Source organism: Perca fluviatilis, chromosome 19, assembly GCF_010015445.1.
Source record: "Perca fluviatilis chromosome 19, GENO_Pfluv_1.0, whole genome shotgun sequence".
NCBI classification, from domain to species: domain Eukaryota; kingdom Metazoa; phylum Chordata; class Actinopteri; order Perciformes; family Percidae; genus Perca; species Perca fluviatilis.
Window position 1 is genome coordinate 31,509,847 of NC_053130.1, and position 26,293 is coordinate 31,536,139.

Consider the following 26,293-nt stretch of genomic DNA (forward strand, 5'->3'; position numbering starts at 1 on the left):
ACAATGACTTTTTTTCCTCAATCTCAAACGCGCTCAAATGAGGCAAACACAGAATGAAGAAATACACAAATCTGAAATAAACTTCCACTTTACGTTCACCGTCTCTACCTTTTGGATCCACTTAGAAAAATGTCAAATTTAAAAATCAATTTTCCAAACCCATACTCGACCATCTCTTCCGAAATATTACAAATAATTGGTTACAAAAATGTATTCCTCTCAATAATGTACACCCTACCTTAATGGATTACTGCTAAATTGTCTAAAGAAAATAATTCATATGGCTATAAAAAAAACAACTGAATGGCCAGTCCATCTATTTACAGGACCGAGTTAAAATCTACACATGAGGAGAAATAATCCATAAATCTATTAGCATTATCATTCTGAATTGGCTGCATGACTGAATATTCAACGAAGGACTAAAGTACTACAGTGTACCAATTCATGGCCGATAAATCCAACCCGCCCATGCCATTAGATCACACTGTGTTTTGTTAGGATCAAAGTGTCATTATCATTAAAAATACAAAATAAAAAAAAATCTTTTCTGCAAGGTTTAAACCTGCCTGCACTTTGACACAAGATCACAAAAGCGATAATCACCCTGTGCAGGATAATGGCCACGCACGCACACACACACGCGCGCGCACACACACACACACACACACACACACACACACACACACACACACACACACCGGTCCGTCTAATAAGCCACGCAGCGAGTTGCAACCTGCAAAATATTTCACTCACTGGTCATGCATTTTTCCCCCTTGACGTTGAACCTCCTCCTCCTAAACTCCTTCTGCTTCTCTCTTTTTCTTTTTTTTTTTTTTTTTTTTTTTTTTTTTTTTTTTTTTTTCTCCTCCTCCTCCTCTCTGTCTTGGCTCCCTCCACCACCCCCACCCCCTCGGTATTAAGTGCGCGTCCTCTTCGGTCAGTACGCGTAGCTCCAGGTCTCCGAAGCACCACAAGAGTAGTCGCCGCCGCCGCCGCCGCCACTGCAGCTCCTGCTCCGGGCTTCTACTCTGGAGCCGCCGCTGCCGGTGCCGGTGCCGGTGCCGGTGCCGCTTTCCCGGGCGAATCTCTGCCGTCTTCTCCTCCTGTACCTCTTCCACCTCGTCCGCACAGCACCAGTGGGTCTCTATTTCTTCCCATTTTTGCACCGTGTTTCCTCACCTCATAACCTGCGTTCTGAAACCCCCGGATCGCGTCGGGCAGCGCCGGCGCCTTTTGCCGTTTAAAGCCCCGCGTCTTATATTACCAAACCCCCTTTATTACAAGAGTATTTACAATCTCTTCCCCCTCCTCTTCTTCTTCCTCCTCCTTCTCCTCCTCTCCACACCCCCACCACCACCACCAACACCCCCCCCCCTCCTGTACCGTATGCAGCTCGAACCTGAGGCACATCTGAAAGTTATTACACGGGGCGCGTATGTGCCCCGCTCGCACTCCCACGGTCCGCACGGGGCGGCAGTGTGGATTTCACGCAGACAGATACGGAGACATCAGTCAAACAGACAGACAGACAGAGGGCTTTGGAACCTATAGTGCCCCGTCTCTAAATGTACCCCCTCAGTACAGACACACACTCATACCGTAGACAGTGAGCGGTATTCACAATGGGATGGCTGGATTTTAATTGACGGCACATAAACACTCATGCACAAGTGAGCCAGACCTCAAGATCAGACATGAATTCCTCTAGCTTCTAGAATAAGGTAATACAATAATAAAACATTTGCTCTATAAAATCATATGGTGCACATGTTTTCCTGCCAACCTTTTTGTTGTGAGTGTAAGATAGCGTTCATATAGATAAGTATGCACTTTTGTTGGTATCCCGATCAGATCAGACCTAATGAATCATAATACAAATTTCTAAACACTTGTTTTTAAACTGTTATACAAAAAACACGTGCAATATTGCAGATCAAGGTGCATGCTACTTGGATTCTTTCCTTTGTTTTACGGGGCCGGGATGTGATTATCATCTGCACGCAGAGCAGTAACAGACCACACCGTGTATATATGTAAAGCACACGTGAAGCCACCCAGGCTACAGCCTGTGTCTGTATTTCTCTTGCTTGTTCAACCTGTTCGTCCTGTTCGCTGCAACCGGATAGTTTGCTGCGCTCCTTGTCATTTTAACACGTGCATCTCCTTTCTCTCTATCTGCATAGCATAGCCTTAATGTGCACGCGCTTTAAGGAAACAGGCACATACACGCACGTACGCGCGCGCACACACACACACACACACACACACACACACACACACACACACACACACACACACACACACACACACACACACACACACTGCTCCGGTCTGTACATGCAGCAGCATCATATCCGCCCCCCTCCAGTGAGCTCCTGTCCGCGGCTTCCCTTGCCCTGTTTTGCGTCCACCTCTCTCTCTCTCTGCATATTGCTTTCATTAGACATCTCTCTCTCTCTCTCTCTCTCTCTCTTCTCTCTCTCTCTCTCTCCCTCCCTCTCTCTCTCTCTCTCTCTCTCTCTCTCTCCCCACACACACACACACACACACACACACACACACACACACACACACACACACACACACACACACACACTCCTCCCTCCCTCCCCTCCCTCCCTCCCTCCCTCCCCTCCCTCCAAGAGCCTCTTGTCCGGCCCCCCTGATCTCTGTGTCCATTGGCTTCCACTGGGTCTATTTCTCATGTCCAGCCCCTCCTCCTCCCTCCTCCCTCCCTCCCTCCCTCCCTTCTCCTCCTCTCCTCCCTCTCCTTTTTTTTTTTCTCTCTCTCTCTAATGACCATCCATTGGTGTTGTTATTGCGCGTCCCGTCCGTCCCTCCTCCCACTCCCACTCCCACCCGGGTGCCCTCGGCCCTGCCCATGTTTTTGTATGTCGGGTGTCCGTCCATCGCCTGACGTTCAAGTTCGTCGGGAACGTCACGTCCGTGCACTTGAACTTGCACGGCTCAGAGGGGAGGGGGGCTGAGGGGGCTTTTGCCATTTTTTCCATCTCTCTCCCCTTCTCTCTCTCTCTATCTACCTCTCTCTCACTCTCTCTCTCTCTTTTTTCTCTGCTCTCCTTTCTCAAAAAAGCCATGACGGCGATCCCGCGATCCATCTTCGCCTCCGCGCCATCTTTGTATTATTTCTAATTTATTTTCTTTTTTTCCCCTTTTTCTCGTGGATGTCAAAGGCGTTGGATGAAGACATTCTTTGCCCCACTGGAGTCTCCTCTCTAACCCCGGCTCTCCCCGATGTGATCCGCGCTGAACACCGCCGCCGCCAGCCACCATGTCTCGCCGCAAGCAAGGCAAACCCCAGCACTTAAGCAAACGGGATTTTTCGCGTAAGTAGAGATGATAAAAGAAAGAAAATGTCACTTCTGACTTCCTTTCATTTCATTCAGCAAAGGGGGATTGGGGGCAACAAAACAGGAGCTTGTGGACACCGGACGCACCGCTCGGACCCGCGGTCAACTGGACTTAACAGTGTGGAGAGAAAGTGCGACACCTCCGTGCGTAAAAGCCGCTCGGACATCCCGAAAGCCCGAAAGAGAGAGAAAAGTTTTGTGTGTCGGTATACAGCCGTTACTGCTTCTGTATTACACGGTGAGAATGTGCATTCATAGGCTGTTAGATGCACTCGCTGTGGCTCCGGTGCCCCCACGGTCGCTCCGGTCAGTGGAAACGCGCAGTGCTCCCGGTAACAGAGCGCGTCCTCTCCGCGGAGCTTCGTGGAGAAATCCCCCGGAATACCGCTGTCTGATAGCTCTGCGGGCAGGGGTTTTTCATCTGCTCTCTCTCGTTCTATTTTTGGATTATTTTCAGGGGAAAAAAAACTTGGAGGTGGATTTTTGGATCGAGGGTTGAAAAATCTCGTGTCCGACTGTTTACAACTGCCTCCCTCTTATCAGCAGCACCGCATTACAGACAACACAAATCGATTTTTTCTTTTTTTACAAACTTATAAAAATACCAATGCCTCTCATAATCGTAAAAGGACATTTATTGGTGTTTAGTTTAGATGAGAAGCTTTCACTCTAAAACACAGACAGCAGAGCCGCTGCAGCCCAGAGTTAGAGCAACAGGACAGTATTAAGTCCTGTCGTTTTTGGTTATTTTTCTTATGAAGCCACATTTGGACCTGCAAAGATTCCAACTTATGATTCTAAAGCTTCATGTACAGTTAAGGTAAGACGTATCAAACCAGCTCGTTGGTGTGTTGCAGTTGCAGCGTGTGGGGAAAGCGACCAAATTCCAACAATGTTGTAGTTGAGTCGGCCGTATCCGTCTTTACGCACGGCGTTTCTTTTTCACCAAAGCTTTATTTTTCGAGTTTATTAGACGCACAAGCCTGATATGTGACGGCTGAGCAGATAAGTATGTTGGAAAACTGCGGAGCATTTGGCAAAGTGGCGCTTATCACCGCACCATGTGCCACACTGTGCGCCACCTCGCAGCGTTTTAGCGGCTCTCCACAGTAAGTGGCCCGCAAACAGAAAACAAGAAGATATTTGGGCATCTTTACGCATCAGTGCTTGATTATGTTTCGGTATGTTGACTGTTGTGTTTTTGGTTTGGAGAGAGAGAGAGAGAGAGAGTGTGTGTGTGTGTGTGTGTGTGTGGCCCCGGCTGGGTGACAGCACAGTCGCCATGTCCATGTGCCGTCGCTAGGAGGCAGAGCGCGATCAGAAAACCCAGCGCTGAACTTAAAACCTGATCAGTTTCACCGCCACCCCTATACACGGGCTACTATTTGGTGATCTCTTTAGAATAAAGGGAGAGTATACAAGACATGGGGAGGAAGGAGGGGGGGGCGAGAGAGAGAGAGATCGATGCAGGGAGGGAAGAGGACCCCCAGCACCAAATTTGCAATTCTTCTTCATCACCTCAAACCCATCTCTCCTTTTTTGTGCATCACATTTTTACATACAGTACATACAGCCTGCAATCAGCATATGCAGCTACACTGTAGTATACCTGCAGACCCTCCACATTACAGCACACACACACACACACACACACACACACACACACACACACACACACACACACACACACACACACACACACACACACACACACACACCACATACACATATTTCATTTCATTTAGCTTACAGAGAACACAGAATTTGGTTTGTCGTTTTCAAGCAAACACTCATCCCTGATTTTTTTTATTGTTTTTAGCGTCTGGATTTTCATTTTCTATATTTCTTACAATTCTATATTTCTATTGGATTATTTGGCATACATTACATATCCGGTGTTTGCTTTGTAACAGCATGATCAGGCTGAATTGAAGTAGTTCAAATGTAACAATACTCAACAGTGTGTTACAAATCTACATTCCCTCCTCCACATTAAATTTCATTGTCCGTATTTCCCATATTTTGCAAAGATAGAATATGTATTTAAATAGTTTCATGATATGCAGAGAGCCAGTCTTCCAACAGCTACGTTTTCTAGTATTAGCTGTTTAATTTATCAGACAGGGGGAACTTGGAAAAGGATTTGTAGTTTAGAGTACATTTATACCTTAATTTTTTATTGTCATTTTATTTCTCCTTTAGCAAATGTAATTGTATTGTTATTCACGTTCTGATTTATATTAATACGGTGTAAAGACACATTATCCTCCTCTCTGCTCCTCATGCTGTTTATTTCACCCAGTCACACTGCCTTAAAAATAGATACAAATAAGTGATTCCTATTTTATTGAAATTGAACTCTGTGCATGGAGACCTGCTTTGTATTTAAAAAATAAATAAAATATTTAGGTCTCCTACCCTCCCTGCTCATGCACCATTAAATCCAACAAAATGTTTTTTCAAACCCTGGATATCCACATCTTGAGTTCAACTTGAGAGATGCGGGGCTTATGCAGCTTTCATTAGATATGTTGCTGTTGTTTTATCCTGTGATTTTAAATGTAATGCCCCCCCCCCCCCGGGAGCTGTTGTGTAACTTGCGTGGCGTTGTGTTGACCTGAAGTTAAATCAAAGAGGAGAAGGATGAGGAGGATGAAGAGGAAGAGGGGGTGTTGATACGGGGGTAGTGGTGGTGTGTTGGTGCAAGCCAGGAATTTATCATGTTATCTCCATGTCCTAGTTTGCACACAGATGTCGCGCAGGATTGCGTCGTTCAAATGATATTTCCTTGAGGGGATGTAGTCCACATTCAGACTCTATCTCTCTCTCACTTTCTCTCTCTCTCACACACACACACACACACACACACACACACACACACACACACACACACACACACACTTGCTCTCTTCCACATGCATGCACAGGAACCCGATCCCTTTTATCAGACAAAATCTGTACCAATCACCCAGACAGTGAAAATTAAAATCTATTTTTTGATTCTCAGTGGTTTTAAGTTCATTAAAAATGTGAAATTGGCAGCTGCGGTAAAGAAGGTCAACATGCATTAGGCGGGCTAGCACAGAGTCAGACTCTTCACCTTGGACTGGAAGATTCTTCTTTAAAAGAGAGCGAGACAGTGAATTATGTTCTCCCGTTTCGCTTCTCTAATTCAGCGGGGCCGCTCTGTTCACACTCCTCTCGCTCCACTGCAGGACAGTCTGAGCTTGACAAAAGGCTTTAAAAAAAAGAAGAAAAAAAAAGTAGTCAGGAGTTAATCCGGCTTCAGAGGGGTGAGGAATCGGGGTTGAACGGCTCATTTTGGGGCGATTTCCTGCTGTACAAGCGGCTGGTATCTAAGTACCATAAGTCGGACACAAGTAATCGAGGCCGAGGGAAGAGTTTTCCCTTTCCCTGACACACACACACACACACACACTCTCTGTGCCGCCTGCCTTCCCTTTCCTCTCCCCGGCACATATGTTGGACATGTTTGTGACAGTTTTCCTTTCTGCTGATTACAGGATCAGAACCTGTACAAACAAGGTTAGGCAAGTCAAACTCATCCACATATTTAGTTTTTTCGGCAGAATGCTGTGTTTAACCATCATTTTCCATGCTTTCTTCCCCCTGTCATTGGCTATGAAATTGTTATCTTTGAAGAATCTGATTTGAGCTTTGCAGCTACTCGGGATATTCTTTCCCACCATTTATTCTCTTATGATGTGTGATCCAGACATCAGCTTGCATTGTAATCATTTCCCCTCCTGCATTACATGCCTTTCTTTCATTACAAGGCACATTTTCTCACCCCCCTTATTGTGTGCACCACATGTCAGGCTTTTGCTTAGCTTTGACTCTTTAACTCTGATCCCCGACGTGACAGACACAAAGGTTTCTCCTCTTGTCATCTAGTCCCACAAATAGCTGCATCAGATTAAATTACAAGAGACAAAAAAGAAAAAATATGAAGATGTGGTTGCTGCTTTCTCGCCGAGCGTCACCTTCTAATTTCTTCTTTTTATGCTCCCTCTCCCTCTTTCCTCCCACCCTCCTCTTCTTGTCCCTCTCGTTCCCCCCTTCTCTGCCTCCCCCAGCAGCCGAACCCCTCTCCACGGCCGTCGTCTCGTCGGAGGAGCTGTCGGAGCGCTGCTCGGAGCACTCGGAAGAAAGCGGCAGCCTCAACGGGCACCACCACCACCCGGGCTCGGCCGTGGGCCGGCTGGCCCGGCTGGGTCACGACGCCCACGGCTCCCTGGAGCAGGACCTGCTGACCTGCGGCCAGTGCCAAGCCACCTTCCCCCTGGCGGACATCCTGCTCTTCATTGAGCACAAGAGGAAGCGATGCCATGGGCCGCCCTGCCTGGCCGTGGGCCGGGGGCTGGACAAGCCCCCCTCGCCCTCCCCGGGCCTGGCCCTCACCCCGTCGCCCGCGTTTGGCTCCCTGCGCAGCCGGAGGCCCGTGGAAGTGGGCGTCCAGGCCACCATGGCGGACGATGACGACGACCGCTTCCTATTGCCTCGGGGGATTTGCCCCAAACAGGAGCCCCTCCCAGGTAACCAGAGCTGCTTCCGCACCAGGCAAACGACGTCAGCTATGTGTCTGGATCTGAGCACAGTCGCTGTGGTGCTCACGTTAACAGAGAAGCAGCAGCTTTACTGAGGCAGTGGCTGCCAGATCGTCTTTGTAGAGTTCGGCAAACTTTCTTTTAATGTGCTGTGCCATTTTAAAATGTTCTTGTTAACCAGTGTGCCATATCAGCATTTAGCCTGCCATCATCTACCGAGCCCTCTCAGGTCAGGCAGTGTTATTCTTTGAACTTCTCGCCGCATTCTGTAAAGAAGGCAATGAGTGCTAGCCAATCAGAGGAAGAGTAGGACGGGTCTTTGCAGAATGCGGATGGGGGGAAATGTCAATCATACTGCCGTGAATAGCAAGCTGTGCTCCTGCCTGTGGCTGTGAAAGACGTAATTTGGAGCTAATGCGGATTGGATCGATTCCAAAAAACACTTAGCAACACCTCTTGCTCGCGTGCCATTGGTTGAGCCACCGCGTGCCTAAGGTTGCTGACCCCTGTTGTGGGATTATGCCTATGTATCGGCTTTTGTGTGAATAAGGAGGTTATATCTGAAAGAATGTTTTAAATAGATGATAAGTAGTTCTCTTTTCCTCTAAACATTCTCTAAAACGTTACTCATCATGGGATAAATGAACTCCTCCGGCTCAGAAGCAGCGTTTAGTGTCCGGATTCTACTTTTCTAATCGGCACACTCATGTAATTTTGTGTGTGTGTGTGTGTGTGTGTATTGCCCTGGATGGGTCTACATTTCTGCGTGTGTGTGTTTTCTGCAGCGTCAGGTTTAGTTTTTATATATCGTCGACACAAAGTGGGCGTGTCGCGGTACGGCAAGCCAGCGCAGTCTAGCCTAAACGTTGCCTGTGATCTCCATCCAAACCTTGTGGGGGCTGTAGTAGTCTGAGCACAAGGTTTTTTAGGGGACACACACTTGCCAATCCTTGTTAAGGCGAGAAATTGATTGGCTGAGACATGTTTGAGGGGGTGGGATGAGGTGGATGGGTGGGGTGAGTGTTGTCAGACAAACAACAACAGAGGGTTGTCACAGGTGGGGAGGAAACCCGAGAGAATACGCCTCTGTTCATTTTTTTTTTTTTTTTACAGCTGGCATAAAAGCACACACACTGGTTTGATTTAGGATGGCTTTCTCTCTCCGTCTGTATGTGTGTGTGTGTGTGTGTGTATGTATGAATAGTCTTCTGTCTTTGCTGACTAGTGTAAAGGGCAGTGTGTGTGTGTGTGTATGCATGTGTTAGACTGTCTGGTGTGTGTGTGTGTGTGTGTGTGTAAGATAATGTAGCGGATCTAATCATCAACCTTAGTCTGACCAATTGTCCTTCCACTGATCCACTGAATTCAATGCAGAAAGTGTGTGCGGCAGTGAATGTGTGTGTGTGTGTGTGTGTGTGTGTGTGTGCGTGTGTGTGTGTGTTTTCCCAGTTTGCCCAGTTTGGCCACGGTGAGCAAATCCCATAGGCCAGTAGCAAAGAGACATGGGTGACTTTGACTTTGTGGTACCACTGGTCAGTGTGTTAGTGCACTTGTGAGACCACCATGGTTTAAGTGTGTGTGTGTGTGTGTGTGTGTGCAGATGGAGGATCTGTGGCTGTATGTCGGCAAAACTGTGTGTTCGTGTGTGTCTTTCAGCCTGGAGAGTAACTGCAGCCTCTTTCTGGGATTGTGTGCACAGAATGTGTGTTCCTGCATAACATGTGAATTAGTTTGTGTGTGTGTGTGTGTATGTGTGTGTGCGTCTCTCTCATGTGGCATAACAAAAGGGGTGTGGTTTTTGGGGTTTTCCTTTTTTTACCCCAATTTTTTCCCCAAAAAAAACCTTCTTTCTTTTCCTTCTTTTTTTTTTTTTTTTTTTTTTTTTTTTTTTTTTTTATTTTTTTTAATTCAAACGCATGATTTTCCTCATGTTTAATCGCTCCTTTCCCTTTCCCTTCCGTCTCCTTTCCCCAGTACAAGAATCAAATGAGAGGCGAGCGAAGAGAGGGAAAAGCCAGTTTTAGTTTCGCTCTTAGAGGGAAAGTCGTTTATTTAAAGCATCTTAACACCACTAATTATTTGTTGCAGTGCCATTTTTTTCTTCTTCCTTGTGCATTTTAATTAGCAGTAGTTTTTAGTGGCGGGCTGCCTGTACTAAATTAGCCGTTACAGAGAAAGAGGGGGTGGGGGGGAGATGAAATAGAGCAGCGGAAAGGAAACACACTTGCAAACTACACACTTTATCACTTTGCTCGTTGAAGGAATCCTAAATGCTGCAGTTTGTTTTCCAGTTTGGAGTTTCTGTGTGTAGGAAATATGCACAATGAGCCGTCGTTTCTCGCATCACGATCTCAGTTCTCCCAATTTTTACACTTGCAGGAAGTGAGGATGAGGAAAAAATGTTTGTCATAGATGCATTTGACCTTTGACCTGTGGTCTTTGTGCCGGTTCGAGACAAAATTATCTACAGTATGTCAGCTGGAAGGAGTTAGTGCAAAATTTGTTTTTTTTGCCAAAGCTGCTTGTGTCTCTGCAGTGACTATGGATTTCAACACACACACACACACACACACACACACACACACACGCCACACGCCACACGCACACGCACACGCACACACACACACACACACACACACACACACACACACACACACACACACACACACACACACACACACACACACACACACACACACACACACACTCTCTCTCTCTCTCACACAGACATTCACCAGCTAAACTGGGTTATTAGAGCGATTTACATCATAATACAGGCGTCTGGTTGCTTCAATAGCGTTGTGTGTGGGAACGTCTTGGTAGGAACAGCTGTACACTCAGACAGGAGAAGAAAACAGGACGGCAGCGTTATATATCTTGTCTGATGTCGACGTCAAGCTGAACAGCAGACAGACCGAGCATTATTAAACGTTTGCCGTTTGGATTTTTTTTTAAACTGAAAAGAAAAAAACGGAGCTTTTAAAAAAAAACATATATATCCAATTTGTCATTGTGATTACACATATCCTCTTTAATCGACGCTTCTTTATTTTTTTTCTGACCTTCTGTCAGCCACCGGGCACACACACCGGCACAAACACCACCTCACATGCTGAATTGACGCAACACATCCATTCAGATAGGCCATAATTAAAGCCAGTATTTTCCTCCACCGACCTCAGCTTTCATCCTAATTGACCCCAAACTGTCACGGTGAAGTAAATATGTTAAAGGCAGCAAAAAAAAAAAAGAATGAAAAATCTGCTGGAATTTTTAGCAGCGATTATAGCCATCCAAAAGCATTCCTAATGACAAAAAAAGGAGGCGAGGGAGGAATGCGTGTGTGTTTCTTATTTGTAAATGCTGGGCTTGGTGTTTCACTGTGTCTCGTAGGTTTTTCCTTACAGTGTATAAAGCGTCTTCTCAGCCAGTAACAAATCCAAATGACCAGAATAACAACAAATTATTAAACAGATACAAAAAAAAAAAAAAAGCATATTTTCTTTTTTCCTCAAAGACTTACTTCACATATGCCGGTTTCATACCGGTGATTAAGATCAGTATTTGAAATGAAACACTATTGAGTTTAGGTTTTAGCATCCCCATTATTAAATCTGTAGGGATTTTAATCAGTGAAAACATCATCCAAACGCCGTCTTTTTTCAATTCATCTTCTTGTCTTCATTTAGGAATTTCCTGCTCTAATGGGAATAATATTTTATTCTGACTTCTTTTGTGAAATCCAGGGAATATTTTTTCATGGTATGTTGCAGGAAATCTGACAGCTCTTTATCTCTGCATCTCCATCATGTGCTGTAGCTGGTTTTTCCTGCGTGCATCTGCCTATCTAACGTGACGGCTGCATGTCTGCTTGTTGTTAAATGTGCACCAGTGTCAATGGTCAGAGTGCTACAGAGCCTCCTCTGGCTGCTGCGAGGCTCAGAGGAACACAAAGCGTCGGACTTGTGCCGGAACGCTGCTATTTACATATCAAACAGCTCGGACCGAGGAGAGCCGAGACATTACCTGTCTGTGTGTACGTGTGTGTGCGTGTGTGTGTGTGTGTGAGCAAGAGAGCAGTGTGCAGGCAAAATGCCGATCAGTGCTGTAAAAAGGCAGCATACCCACCCACCTACACCACACACAGACTCACTCACTCACACACACACATACACACACACACACACACTTGCCCATTTATTCTATTAATCCCTGACTGAGATGAAAATTCTGATTATAATCCCTGAGGCGCCCCTCATTCAGAAACAGCATCGCTAATGTCTCAAAAGAGAGGGGTTTGCATGTGTGTGTGCGTGTGCACTTATGTGTGCGTGCCGCCCCCCCTTTCTTTTTTCCTTCTTAACAGAAGTGATTGTGATTGAAAAAGGAAATCTCGAAAATTGAAATTCAAGAATGCATTTTTTTGTGTGTGGATGATTTCCACAGCAAATACAATGTCTGCTGCCCTAGTTTGCCAATTGATTTCTCACAATTAGCATCGAGAATGTAATCCTTTCCTCTCCGTAAAATCAGTCCTAACATTTTTCTCAATGAGCTGAATTGATACGCGGGCAGTGCGAAGAATTATTCATCTTATTGACCACTGATTTTATTGTGCAACATTGGCTGATAAACTGTGTTATCCCAGCAATAGCAGCTCATTAACAGAGACGTTATCAATGCTCGTACATGGTGATACATCCGACAAATGTCTTGAGACTAATTTATCAGACGTAATGGTATTTCTCGCCCCGCGATATCCAGTTTTCAGTCCTGCATTGTAGTGAGCCCACTGTAGAGTCATCCTGGCTTGAAGCCTCGTAACATGAGAATTGTTAGTCTATGATCTAGTGATTAGCAATTAGCTTATCATCACTGGCTAATGCTACCCACCTCAATACACATTAGTGCATTTCTAACACCCATTCATTGTCTGGCTCGGTGTCAGATCTCTCTCTATCTCATGTCTATTCTCTCCCTCCACTTCTTTTTTCTTTCCATTTTCTCTTTTGGCTCATGCATCTGTCTCTCTGCAACATTAGCAGTCAATGCAAATCCGGGACAGCCAATTGATACTGAATCAATTACAGTATGTTTGGTGTGTGTGTGTGTGCGTGTGTGTGTGCATGTGTGTGTGTGTGTGTGTGTGTGTGTGTGTGTCTCATGCTGTAGCACATCCCGGCGAGTCTACAAAGAGATTTCACACACTGGCTGCCATTACTAATCTATTGTTGCTCTCTCTTTCTTTTCTCAACATAAGATTTTATTTAGTGGACTCAAGTGCGGTGTTTGAACTCCGGCGTTTTTTCTCTCACAGTGCAGTGTGAGAATCTGACTGTGTCGGCATTTCGAATGAGCTTACCGCGTGTGTAAACATGTTTGTGTGTGCAGAACACATCAGTAGCCAGTTCTAATGCATACAGCAGGCCACTGGACTGACTGCAAAAAGCTACAAATCTGCCACCAAGGCCCAACAGGCTGTTAGGGTTGGAAAAAAAAACTCCATGAACTGCATATTGACTGAACTGAACTGTTGATTATTGTCTTGCTGTAAATGTGTGGGTGTGTGTTTTGCGGAGCGTGTCTGCAATCCAGACGGAACCAAAAAAAAAAAGAATTGGAATTCACTGCCGACAAATTTTGGTAGGAATAAAACATGGAGCGGAAAGAAGGAGCTTTGTGTTGCTCGAAATAGAATATGAAGCACTTCACGTGTATTTAAAGTTGCTTTTCTCTAGCCAGTGCTTGGAAAGTCCAGACCGGTGAGCCCGTTGATTTATCCTTTATCCTGTTTGGTAATGCTCACAGCACACGCACAAAGACACACACCCATATTTTGTTACGTAAGATTGTATTAGGGCAGCAGCAGTGAATTGCTGGACTTAATCTAGGCTGCTTATGTCCTGGCTCTTTAATTAAAGGGATACTTTAGCAATTTAGAACAGCACTTTTATAAAGTTGGGGGACTCATGAGAGACAGGATAAAAAAAAAGAATGGTCAAAAACAAGGCAGCAGAAGCTGAGATAGCCTCACTTTTAGCTTGACCCAAACTTAAAAAATGCTTGATCCTACATTACCCATAATGCAACTAATATAGAAGTAGAGACAAGAGAGTTTCCCTATGGTGTCCCATTACTATATCAGTGGTTGGAAGATGGAGGCGGCACAAAGCAACAGCATAATAACACTTTGTTTTTTTAACAGTGCAAATTAGATTAATCATTATCATCATTATTTAACAGCCGGGGCGGAGCAAGAGGTTGTAAACATTCGGGGCTCAGCCCAAACCTAGGGGGGGGAGGGATACCCCATTTATGGCAGCTATATGCACTATTTTCCAAGCCATTTGATAACGGAATGCCTAAAAATCTGTACATTGTTTGGGAAAGACATCCTATTTTGCATCTAACCATTCTCCAACTGTCTTCATCATTCTGAAACCAAGGCCCCGACAAATGCTGAGGATGACTCATTTTCACTCCTGCCACCTGAAAAAGAGGCCTATTGCTTATCACAATATGTTGGTATCAGCAGATTATGATTTTAAGTCATGTAGGTAAGGTATGAATTTGGCGTGAACAGCATTACTAATCTTGAAAACCTGTCGTTAGTAGAGTTCACAGAATGAATATTGATATTTCCGCAGTAACAGAACTTTTGCTCCGTTGATTTGCGGGTCCAGGCAGAGAGACTGAGGGGGAAGTGACACAAAGTTGAAGTTGTTTTAAAACCCTAAAAGATTTGACGGCTTTTGAGAAAACATCTGGGGCTGGAGGCCCAGAAGAAACCTGTTTAGCAGCGACATATTTTACAACAGTATCTATCTGGGGCCTTTTTCTTCAGACAAATGGTCAGGTTGCACAGGAAGTGACGCATCCTTCATGTGCGGTGGGTTTAGAATACATAGAAGAAGAGCAGGGCATGAATAGCCGTCACCGCCACCGCGGCTGAACACAACAACAACAACAACATCAAAAGGTTAAAAAAAAAAAAAGAAGAAGAAAAATCCAAGAGAAAGACGTCACGCAGCCCACGCACTTTGATTGACAGCTGATCCCTGGGAAAGTGCGGCGCAGACTGCACCGCAGCGGCCATGTCCCAAAGATGGAGACAGTGTGTGGAAAACAAAAGCTTATCCCCGGGTCCGGTGAACCATTCTGACAAACAATGACAACAGCAGAGAACAATAAGACGTGAAAAAGACCAGTGTTATTTCCCAGTGGGCAGTGTTTGCAGCGTTCGCAGCAGCGACAGTGTGTCAGCGACGTGTGTGACGTCAAGCCGGACTACTGTACTGTACACTGCGATGGAGGATTGTTTATTGATCTGGCTCTTTGTGTTTATGCGAGTGATTTGACATCTGCGCTACGTCTACTCCTTCGTGGTGAGAGAGAAAGCTGCCGCTTTTGGCTCGCTCGCTGCTCGCTGAGTGTGTGTGTGTGTGTGTATATGTGTATGTGTTTATTCCTGTGCTTAACACACACACACACACACACACACACACACACACACACACAAACACACACACACACACACACACACACACACTGTACTCGGTCTGCTCAGGAGGTGCACATGTAACCCAGCTCTCTTATTATGTTGTAGGCAGTTGAAGGCCTGTTCATAAAACTGTTTATACACTACAAAGCTTATTTATATAGGCCACTGGATTACAGAGTGGCTCCACACACACACACACACACACACACACACACACACACACACACACACCACACGCACACATATTCAGATCTCACTGGCTAGATATGTGTTCATTCGAGTTCATTGCCAGACCTTCCTCCACAGCTCTGCGTAGGAAGGCCTGGCCAGTCCACACAGCATTCCAGGATGGGAGAAAAGCGTGCTCTGGTTCATTGGCATTTCTTTAAACCAATCACAATCGTGTTGGGCGCCAGACGGAGCCACGGCGCCTCTGCAAAATAGCCTCGGGAAGGAACTTGTTTTGGTGGAATGTGTACGTTCAAAGGCAACCCGAAAACTCCGATTGGACAGATAGTCTAGCTAGCTGTCTGGATTGACCCTGCAGTTAACCAGAGTCCTCACAAATCAGACAGAGTTTAAAAATGCAGCACAAAGAAGGAACTTGATTAGGTGGAACATGTGCACGTAGGGAGGCGAGAAAGAAACATAAATACAATTTGATTGTCGGCTCTCGAAACACTCCCGTAAATTGAAACGTCGTCGATATAGACTAATTCGAGACTGTCCTTGCCTTGAAAAACACTCTCACAGGTAGTCCGTTAAAGCACCAATTATGACCCATATTTCCGTTTCTAGTGACGGCGCCGGCTAGTGGCCGTACTAATCATGACGGGAGCAAGGCAGGAAGTAAGGTGACGAAGTATAAGAGCGCCAAATTTCCGCGTGACGAGGCAGGTTGGGGTGGTTCACCTAGGAGAGCGGGGTTCAAGTCCCGTTGGAAAATAAAAGTAGGCGGCAAGTTTGTTTGTAACTTTGCGAGCGTGACGGAAGTGAAGTAACATAGTAGATTCTGTGCCTAAACATGACTAAACTGCGACCGTTTATGTTCAAATCAGCGACCGGCGTTCTCTGGTTTAGATATGAGGACGGAAAACCCTCCCGTGGGTCGTATTAGAGGGGAGGAACAAACGACCCATATCGTCGTATGGTTTGGAGGACTTGTTGGCTCATTCGCGAGTGCTTCTCTTTGTATGTATACCTGTTAGCAGCATGCCTTTGTATGTGTGTTGTGTGTGTGTGTGTGTGTGTGTGTGTGTGACGGAGCTGGCAGTTTGGATGCAGGATATCCCCTGGTAAAGTGTACCAGTGCACCAGCTGGCAACATGTGTGTGCCCACTATGTATGTGTGTGTGTGTGTGTGTGTGTGTGGGAGGGCCTGGCTCCTTGTTCTGGTTTTATGTTCCCCATTTGGCTGAACTAGTACACACACAATGCCACCCTTTAACTGTGTTTGTGTGTGTGTGTGTGTTGATAAGTAGAGCACATATAGCATATGCACAGCTTCATATGAGTGGGTCTAATCTTTTATTTTGGCATTATGAGTGTCATCCCGCTTCTTTAACTCACACCCACCACCTTTTCCACTTAACATCTTTCTTCTCAGCAAATCGAAAGCATGTTTAGTGCTAAACAAAGCAGGATAACATATGTAAATCTTTTGATCTCAAGCAGCTATTTTATTTAAAAAAAAAATTTTTACAACTCAATGCAAACGTACGAGACAAGTCAACAAGGCCCCTGATGGCGTTTAACAATGTGCTCACTTAAGGAAAGAAAGTCTGACTGCTTCAGTCTGAGGAGGCAGATAAAAGAAAATGAAGGCTTAAATGCTCTAGAGATTAAACAATTAGTTGACAATGATAATCACTTTGATAATAATTTTTTTCCACTCCAAAAAATACAAGTAAGTCCCTGTTTCCAGCGTCTCAAATGTGAGAATTGTAAATTGAATTCTGTTTGGGTTTTGGACTGTCAGTCAGACAAAACAATTTACTATTTTCAGACATTATAAACAAAGCTATCAAGAAAATAATTATAAAACTTGGTAGATGCAGTCCAAATATGAAACCCTGTGGATTGTCTCAAAAATGGACAAAATGTTACTTCTGGCTGATAAAAAAAAAAAGTTAATATTTTGGAACAACACGATTGTCACAGGCCGTGCCTTTGAAAAGCTGTTATAAATATCTATCCATATAGATATATTACGTGAATATATGTTGAGACATCATACTGTGAAATGGGAATATAAATATGAATCATTTCTCTTTTACCCTACCTCCCCCCATCTCCCCAACCCCAATCCTCAAACTCTCACCGCCCCCGCAGGTGTGCAAGAAATAATAACAATAAAACAAATGATATATGGACACATGAATCCTCCCCACAGCTACAGGTTTATCCGCAGACACAAATACACACGGGCATGCAGATATGCACCAGTACACAGTGTATGATGTAGTGGCAAGACGATTGTAATTATTATTTTTTCTAATCTTTGCTATTTTCTTGTGAATTACTGGACAATTTCATCTCCGAAAATACGTCCTGAAATACTGAATAATATGCATGCAAAATAGTTGGCTCAGATAAAGAAAAGAAAAAAAATCAGCTTCACGTTATGATGTCACAAACATGAACTATTCTCATGTTTGACCCCAAAACCCCTAACAGTAATTACACTTGTTCAGTCCTTACATGTCGAAGAATAAACCATTTGATAATGCTTGGAAAAATCATACATGTAAACACACACACACACACACACACCATGTATAAGGAACTCCCCCATCGCCACCAGCAGCAGCGCTGACTTTTCCCATAATTTGCGGAGGCTCATTTGAATTTTAAGCGCTACTTTAATCTTCAAAGCTCAAATAGCTTTATGAATATGCATGCAGTGGGCAGACTTTAGTTCATTACCTAGTTGTAAATTCTAATGACCATTAGGTCCTCACAGTAATTGCCAATTGTTTTGCATTTTTGATTGGCCTATTACCATGCGCGTTCGTGGCGCACATCAGCTACGCTTGTCAGAGCCGGCATGTCAAGGGGTGTTTGTGTGTGTGTTTTCATGCCTGTGTGTGTATTTTCTCATTTGTGCTATGGGTGAGAGATGTGTGTGTGTGTGTGTGCATTCAAGCTGGGTGTGTTTTTTAGGCTAAATTTATAAATGAAAGTTGCATTTTTTTTTAATTGTGTGAAGATTGAGAGCCGAGAAATTTAATTTACATGATGTCTCGTCTGTTCGCTCATTACACTGCTTGTCTCTCTCACACACACACACACACACACACACACACACAACCACACACACACACACACACACACACACACACACACACACACACACAAAAAAACAAAAAAAAAAAAAAAAAAAAAAAAAAAAAAAAAAAAAAAAAAAAAAAAAAAAAAAAAAAAAACACTGTATACCCAACGCAAACCATCTGGCCCTCCTCCTTTTGATATGTGTCTGGTCAATGGTAAAATGATTTCTCAATGCCCATCTCTGTCTCTCTCTCTGTCTCTCTCTCTGTCTCTCTCTCTCTCTGTCAGCCTATTCATTTTCAGTGTCACCCCCCCTTTCTGTTTCTCCTTGAACAAACAGATGTCAGATACCTCTCTTTTCTCTCTCCTTGTCCCTCCCCGACTCTATCTAAGGCTGCCATTTTGAAGACAGATATTCGTCCTCCTAAGTGAGTTTCTCTGTAAACATGGATGAAAACTCACGAGGCAAAAAAAAAAAGAGAGAAAGAAAAAAGAATCCCATTGTTCTGTCCTCAGCAGAAAAATGCGCCTCTTTCTTTCTTTGTGTGTCATGCATACACACAAGAAAATAGGCACCTGTGTGTAAACCCTCACTTACGTGCACACACCTAATGCTTCCTTTGTACTCAGAAAGAGGTCTGTTGTGAAAGGTTTTTTTTTTTTGGGGTTAGAGGAAGACAAAAGAAAAGGAAAACAAAATCAATAAAACAAATCAATTTTCATCTAATAATGAGGACGGACAATTAAGAAAATGAGAACAAAGACGGAAAAGCAACAACAACAACAAACAAGAACAACTGGTGCACAGGCGCTAATCTTTCTGTTTTCTTCTCTGGTTCCCTTTGTTGCTTTTTTCACCCTCCCCTTCTACCCCCCCTAACAAACACACACACACACACACACACACACACACACCCCGTTTTCCTCACGTCCTCCCAGTTTGTGTACAAGTGCTGTGAGGGAGATATGTGAACCTACATAGCGATGAAAAGGAATTCTTAATTACCCAGAAATGAGCAATGTTACAAACGGCGGTGTAATGGACACAGCCGAGGGGAAGGATTGTGTGTGTGCGTGTGTGTGTGTGTGTGTGTGTGTTTTGAGGGGTTGTCTCCGGTGGGACTCACAAGGCCTGTTTCCTGAGGTCTCTTTTAGCCCCCCTACAAATACTCACACCCGCACACACACACACACACACACACACACACACACACACACACACACACACACACACACACACACACACACACACACACACACACACACACACACACACACACCATATACCTCTGGCTGCTGTTACTCACTTCAAAGTTGTTAATATTCAGCTGGGAAACTGTATCCAGAGCACAGCTAAATTATTAAGCGTATGAACTTTTTAGGCAGTAAGATGAACTGATGGGCCACATCTATGAGATCCTCCTCTTCTTCACGTGTATGTGTGTGTGTGTGTGTGTGTGTGTGCGTGCGTGTGTGTACATGCCCTCTCCTTCTGCCCGATGCTTGGTCTTTGGCCAAGGGCATGCATAATTGATCCCGTGCCCGCTATCATTTTCTTGATGTAATTGCCCCGGTAAGATATGATGAAATCTAATGGATAATTTATCCCCCCAAAACGGATAAAGCACCGCTAAAATGTACTTTATAGGCGTTCATTCTGAGTGTGAGCGTGGGCTATAAGTAGTACACTAATATACACACATGTTCAGTGTGTGTGGTCAATCTGGAAAATAACCAAAACAATAGCTATTGTCACAAATCTAAAGCGAAACTCACCAAAGCTGCTGGCATGAATCATTATAATGTAGATTTATAATGTATATCAATGCTAGTGCTAACAAAACTTTATAGAATAAGTTTTTTTTTAAAGGAAATCAATGCTTTGCGTGAAAAGTAACAGATTTGTGTTCTACAATTCCTGCTGCATCATGGGAAGAACATGTTTTTGAAGCAGTGTAAAAAAAAAGAAGAGCCCTAAGAGTTTGTCACACTGAAGCTAAAATTACAAAATTGCCCTGGAAATTACAGCGGCAACAACACTCAACCTGGCTCCAAACACAAGCCCAAAAAAACATGTACTTAAAAATGAAGACATCACCTATCTTGTTAAATAAATATTGAAGTGTGAAAGAGACTGTAATTCCTTGAACTCTTGCCCCGCGACAAATAAGCCAGGAGTTAAAGCCGGTCTTTTGTGTGACGGTGTGTGTTTTTAAGCAAAGACCAATAAAAAAAGAAGAAATAAAACACCTTTACCTGCTCTTTATGAATTTCCCTTCATTTTTCACACTCTTTCTGTCTCTCTTCCCCTTTCTCTTTCTTTGCCGATCTCTCATTTTCTTCTCTCCTTTTTTTTCCTCCTGTGCTGCAGTTTTCCGTTGGAAGCCAGATGTGTTTCTACATGCTCTGGACTGTAGTTAACACTGATCTCTCACTCTCTCTCTCTCACACACACACACACACACACACACACACACACACACACACACACACACACACACACACACACACACACACACACACACACACACACACACACACATCTTTTGGGCTTTGTTTCATTTAGGACTTTTTTCTTCCTAGCTTGTTGAAAAGCGTCTGTTTAAAGGTACTCTCTTAAGACAAATGTGTGTGTGTGTGTGTGTGTGTGTGTGTGTGTGTGTGTGTGCACGTGCAGCACACCCTAAGCACCGTCTGCCGACAGACAGGCAGACAAAGGGACACACACATTTACTGTTTATCTTTGCAGTACAAGAGAAATGCAGGCCCCAATCTGCTGGGAGAGGTGGGATGGGATGACAAAAAAATAAAGACAGAGATAGGGAGATGAATAGGAGAGGGCATAGGGGTAGAGAGCCCTAGGGGTGTATAGGGTAAGTGAAAGAGAGAGAGAGAGAGAGAGAGAGAGAGAGAGAGAGAGAGGGTGAGGGTGAGGTTGAAGCGAGGTAGGAAAAGCTTGGTCCTGGTGGTGGCTGTCCATTAACAGATGAACTTGGCCGACGTCCAACTGTTTGATGAGACTGGTGTCATAGGGCTGGCTGTGTTTGTGTGTGTGTGTGTGTGTGTCACAATTACACACACTATCTTTCCTGGATTTGGCTCTGCATATTAACCCACTGGTAGCGTTCAGTGTAAGCTCTTATTTCCATTTTTGTATCTACCTGCACACACCTCTTTCGCTCACAGCCACACACACACACACACACACACACACACACACACACACACACACACACACACACACACACACACACACACACACACACACACACACACACACACACACACACAGTTCAGCGGGACCAGTTCAGACCAGTTTGCTGGCATGGAAACGGTAAAGTTGAAAAATGAAAAACAACTCAAAAGTTCAAACACACACACAGAAAAATGAAATAATAAAAAAAAAAAATTACAGTAGATTTCCACTAATACCCCCGACCTGCCGAGCCCTCCACTTCAAGAGGCAGAAAGGAGAATCGCACAGAGAAAGACAGACAGTCAAGGCAGAAAGCAAGCAGGAGGAAGTAGAATATACATATTTTTAACCTTTGTGGAGCTGCTGCTTGTGTAACCGAGTGCGAGTTGACAGTGCAGGAGCACATTTATATTTACAGCAACAGCCGGGGTCGGGAGGTGCAGCAGGAAGGAGGGAGGGTTACACACTCTGTAAATTTACACTGCCGAGCTGCTGCTGCTGCTGGCTGCAGAGCAGGTTCAGTAGGTTTGATGCCTTGCTTAAGGGCACTTACATATCAGTTAGCTGTCTGGTTGTGGCACAGCGGGGAAAATTATTTCAGTGAGTTGAGTTTCAACTTTGTAGTCCCAGCTGTCATGACATTCTTTTACTTTTGATTGATGGGTTTAATGCAGGGGTGTCAAACATACGTCTGGAGGGCCAGAACCAGCCCACCAAAGGGCCCAATCACGCCCGCTGAATGACTTTGCAAAGTGTGAAAATTGCAGAGAAGCAGTTCATTCCAATTCCAAATTTACCACTTTCATCTGAGAGAATATCCAAGTTCTTTTTCTGTAAATTTATGACTTTATGAGTTTTTTCTCAGAATATTATCCCTCTCTCTGTCTGTTGCATTCTTTCTTTTTCATACGAAGGGCTGTCAGAGCAGAAGCAACGTGTGCTTGGCCCATGAACTAAAATGAGTTTGACACCTCTGGTTCAGTGCCTTGCTCACTAGTTTTCTGACATGGCATTTAGTTGTGATGGGTGTTATACTTCTAGTTCTGCTCTTGTCCCACTAGTGCCATGCTCAAAGATACATACATAGATACAGCATTCTTTTTGTAGATGTGTACTTCAATGGCTGAGAACATGGCTGTATTTCGAATTTGGACCTTTCTAGACTTTGGCATTGCAACTGACACACTGTACTTTACCTTTGCATGATTCTTTCTGTCCATATGATCTCTACCTATCTCTTCATCTCTACCATGTTGTTTAAAACACACTGTGGAGAATGAGAGCTGTGTGACTAAAATATGACTGTAAACATACAGGAGCTAAGCCATAAAGTCTACAGTAAGGGCTCACACACATGCAGCATATCCACACACCACAGTCAAGTCACAGTCAACGCATAAAGACAGTTCTTGAATATAGAAACATGGCAAGTCTTGCTAACCGAAACGGCTTACTACTGAATTAATAAATGGCTCATGAAGCATTAAAAACTGAGAACTTATAGTATGTCACTATGGCATATTGAATCTGGAAAGAACAGTATTTATTTTTTAATATCCTTTTCTGATCTTTCACACATGCAAAGCATGCAAGATGGTTACATTGTCTAAACGTTTTGCTTTTATTTATGCAATGGCATTAAAGTGCATAATGTGCTGTAATGATCTTACATTCCTTTCAGTGAATGCTTCATTATGGGAGAAGTGACATTTCTCCAAATAGTACAAACATTATTAGAATATCATAAAAGTAACTCAGGACATTGCATGCAGTTGAAATTCTTTGAAAAATAGAAGAATTCAGGCCCTCACTACTTCTCATGACAACTCATCTTTGTGTAGTTTAACTGGACGGATGCCAGTGGTGATCAGAGGTGCAGAATTAGAAATGTATTATTTATGTTGAACCTTGTGGTCAGTGCAAACACAAATCTGAGCTTTCATAAAAATGTAGCAATAAAAGCATGAAGACACACAGAGATGCCCATCAACACATTAAACATTTATGAGAAAATATGTAGCTATTTGTGCATTTTTGAAACCTGCATATGTGGGAGTGCAGACATACAGTAGTTTTGCATTTACATTGGCGTCACATGTTATTTACCAGGGGTCAATGGTTGAATACTGTATGTACTGTATGTGTGAGGGTGTGTGTCATAGGATAGGGCAGGTGGTATGTGGACTTCGTGTTTGCAGTGTAGGCCAGTACAGTGCATGTATCTTGAACTGTGAACTGGACACCTTGACCTGCAAGTACAGACTGAATACATTTTAATAATGTTCATATGGCTAACGTATTAGGAAACAGTTGTATGTTTACACATCCAGCAGACATGCAGTAACATTCACATTTATTTGTGTCATGTTTGTTATGAATGTAAGTTCAAAGTTCACACTCATTTTAGCTCTGTTTTGGTCTCCACCAACTCCTGAGAAAAGTCTCTCTCTCTCTGGCTGTTAAATGCTCCTCTATGTTCACTGGCTAGTCATTACCTCAGTCAGTTTGTTGTTTGGTGCTGGGCAGATTGCATACAGTTGGTTTGTCAGTGTTTTTTGTTGTTGCTGAAAACAGTTGTAGTGTGATGATTCTGTGTGAATTCATCAGTACAAGTGACACATTTTACATCACATATAGTAATTTGATCCATTGCTAGTATAAACATATTGATTAGTGCAGCTTTAATATTCATTTTAAAGGTCCCATATTGTTAGAAGCACAATTCCCATGTCTTTTATTATTATAAGGCAGGTGGAGGTGCTACATAAATACTGTGAAAGTATCAAAACGCTCAATCCACAGAGAAATGCACACAGCCAGAATCATTCATATTCAGAAACTGTGCCGTCAAATGAGCCTGTACGGTTGTGATGTCACAACTGTACTATATTTTTGTAAAAAAGTGCCGCTACAGTGCCGTTACAGTCATTCCCCGGCTGCAACTATCAGTGCAGAGACTCAGCGCGCAGGCGCGGAATGGCCCGGAAACGCTGACCAATCAGGTACATTCAGACAGACAGTATGAGGAAAATATTGTGTTTTTTGGAACATTAAAGCTTGTAAAAATGTTCTAGTAGAAACACAAAATACAAGTATGAACCTGAAAATGACCATTATGGGACCTTTAATATTTATTGCACATCTGAATTAGCCTACAGGCTAACCAGCCAAACAACCATCTGCCAAGATTAACTGATGTCTTCTCTAGCTATCTTATTAGAGAACGTACTGAACCTAGATTTTCAGGTGTCTGTTCACCATGGAGTTTTATTGATAAGGTAGTTAGTGTCTCAAACATTCAAATTGGAATTGACAGATCTTCTTAAATCCCGCCTGATCAGTCAACATATTGTAGCTTGAAATGCTGTTTTTACGTGCTGAAAAGTAACACTTGGCATCTTTCATGCTGTAGGCTTCATGTGGGTATTTGCATTGAGGTATCGGCCAAATTAGAAAAAATGACAAGTAAGAAGCGTTCATGTATCGATGATTTAAGATCCCTGACCACTGCTACAAGCCTGTATAGACAGGGCAGTGCACGCATAATTATAACACACACACACACACACATGCACCCCCGAAGGCTTGTAAGTGGTGTGACTTACAGTTCCTACCGTTGGCTATATCTCTCCCCAGCCCCTCTCCTGCAGGCTGTTTGTGGCAGCTTTTGCTGCATTAAAAATGAGAGCTGCTTGGCTTGGAGCTACAATATCGGCTACTTTCTTTTCTCCCTGCGCTCTAATCTTATGTAAACATAGAAATCAGCTCCCAGCTCGCTCTGGCAGATGCAGGCCAGCAGTGATGTCCCACTGTGATACATCCCTCTAAAGCCTGGATTAAAAGTTTGGAGGCACGGGGCATTTAGGGGGGAGGGGAGTTTATGTAGGAGTTGGGGGGGGGGCAGCTGTCATCTCTTCGGTGTATTTATACCTGAGAAAAAAAAAGAAAGATTAAACTAAGGTCTCAAGTTGGTTGGAGTCCAGGTTGGTTTATATGAATGTGGTTCTGATTTAGCAGGAAGGAGTCCAAAGGGAAAGCTATAATTGTTCAGGAGGAACAAATGTGTGCACTCCACGGGGTGATAGTACAATAAGAAAGCCAAATCTATTTTTTCATTAACGGGAGGGTGGCAGTGCTCAACTTTAAAGTGTCTAGTCTGCCAGAAATCCACAAGGAAAAAAAAAAAAGAAAAAAGAAAAGAAAATCAAGGGAGGGAGACAAGCATCCCAAAAAAAGACAGACAAAGATAAAGTGGAATAAAGAGACAGAAAGAACAAGATATCTACCGCACGCTGAAAGAAGCACGTTGTGATGTGACCCATGTCCGGCTACGTGTACGCATAAAAGCATCTGTCTTCAAAGACATATTTTATGTGTGTGTGTG

The 26,293-nt window shown here is 43.9% G+C and overlaps 1 protein-coding gene across 2 annotated transcripts in view; it reads left to right on the plus strand.

Annotated features, from left to right (window-relative positions):
• The first annotated feature begins 3,017 nt into the window (after nt 1-3,017).
• Nucleotides 3,018-26,293, plus strand: part of bcl11aa (BAF chromatin remodeling complex subunit BCL11A a) — a 60,758-nt gene continuing 37,482 nt past the window's right edge. The window contains exons 1-2 of one of the 2 annotated variants that reach the window (XM_039784235.1): nt 3,018-3,350; nt 7,472-7,930. In XM_039784235.1, the coding sequence (XP_039640169.1) occupies nt 3,296-3,350; nt 7,472-7,930 (514 nt within the window). In that variant the 5' untranslated portion in view covers nt 3,018-3,295. The remainder of the gene's footprint in view (nt 3,351-7,471; nt 7,931-26,293) is intronic. The other variant, XM_039784236.1, reaches the window with a different exon arrangement.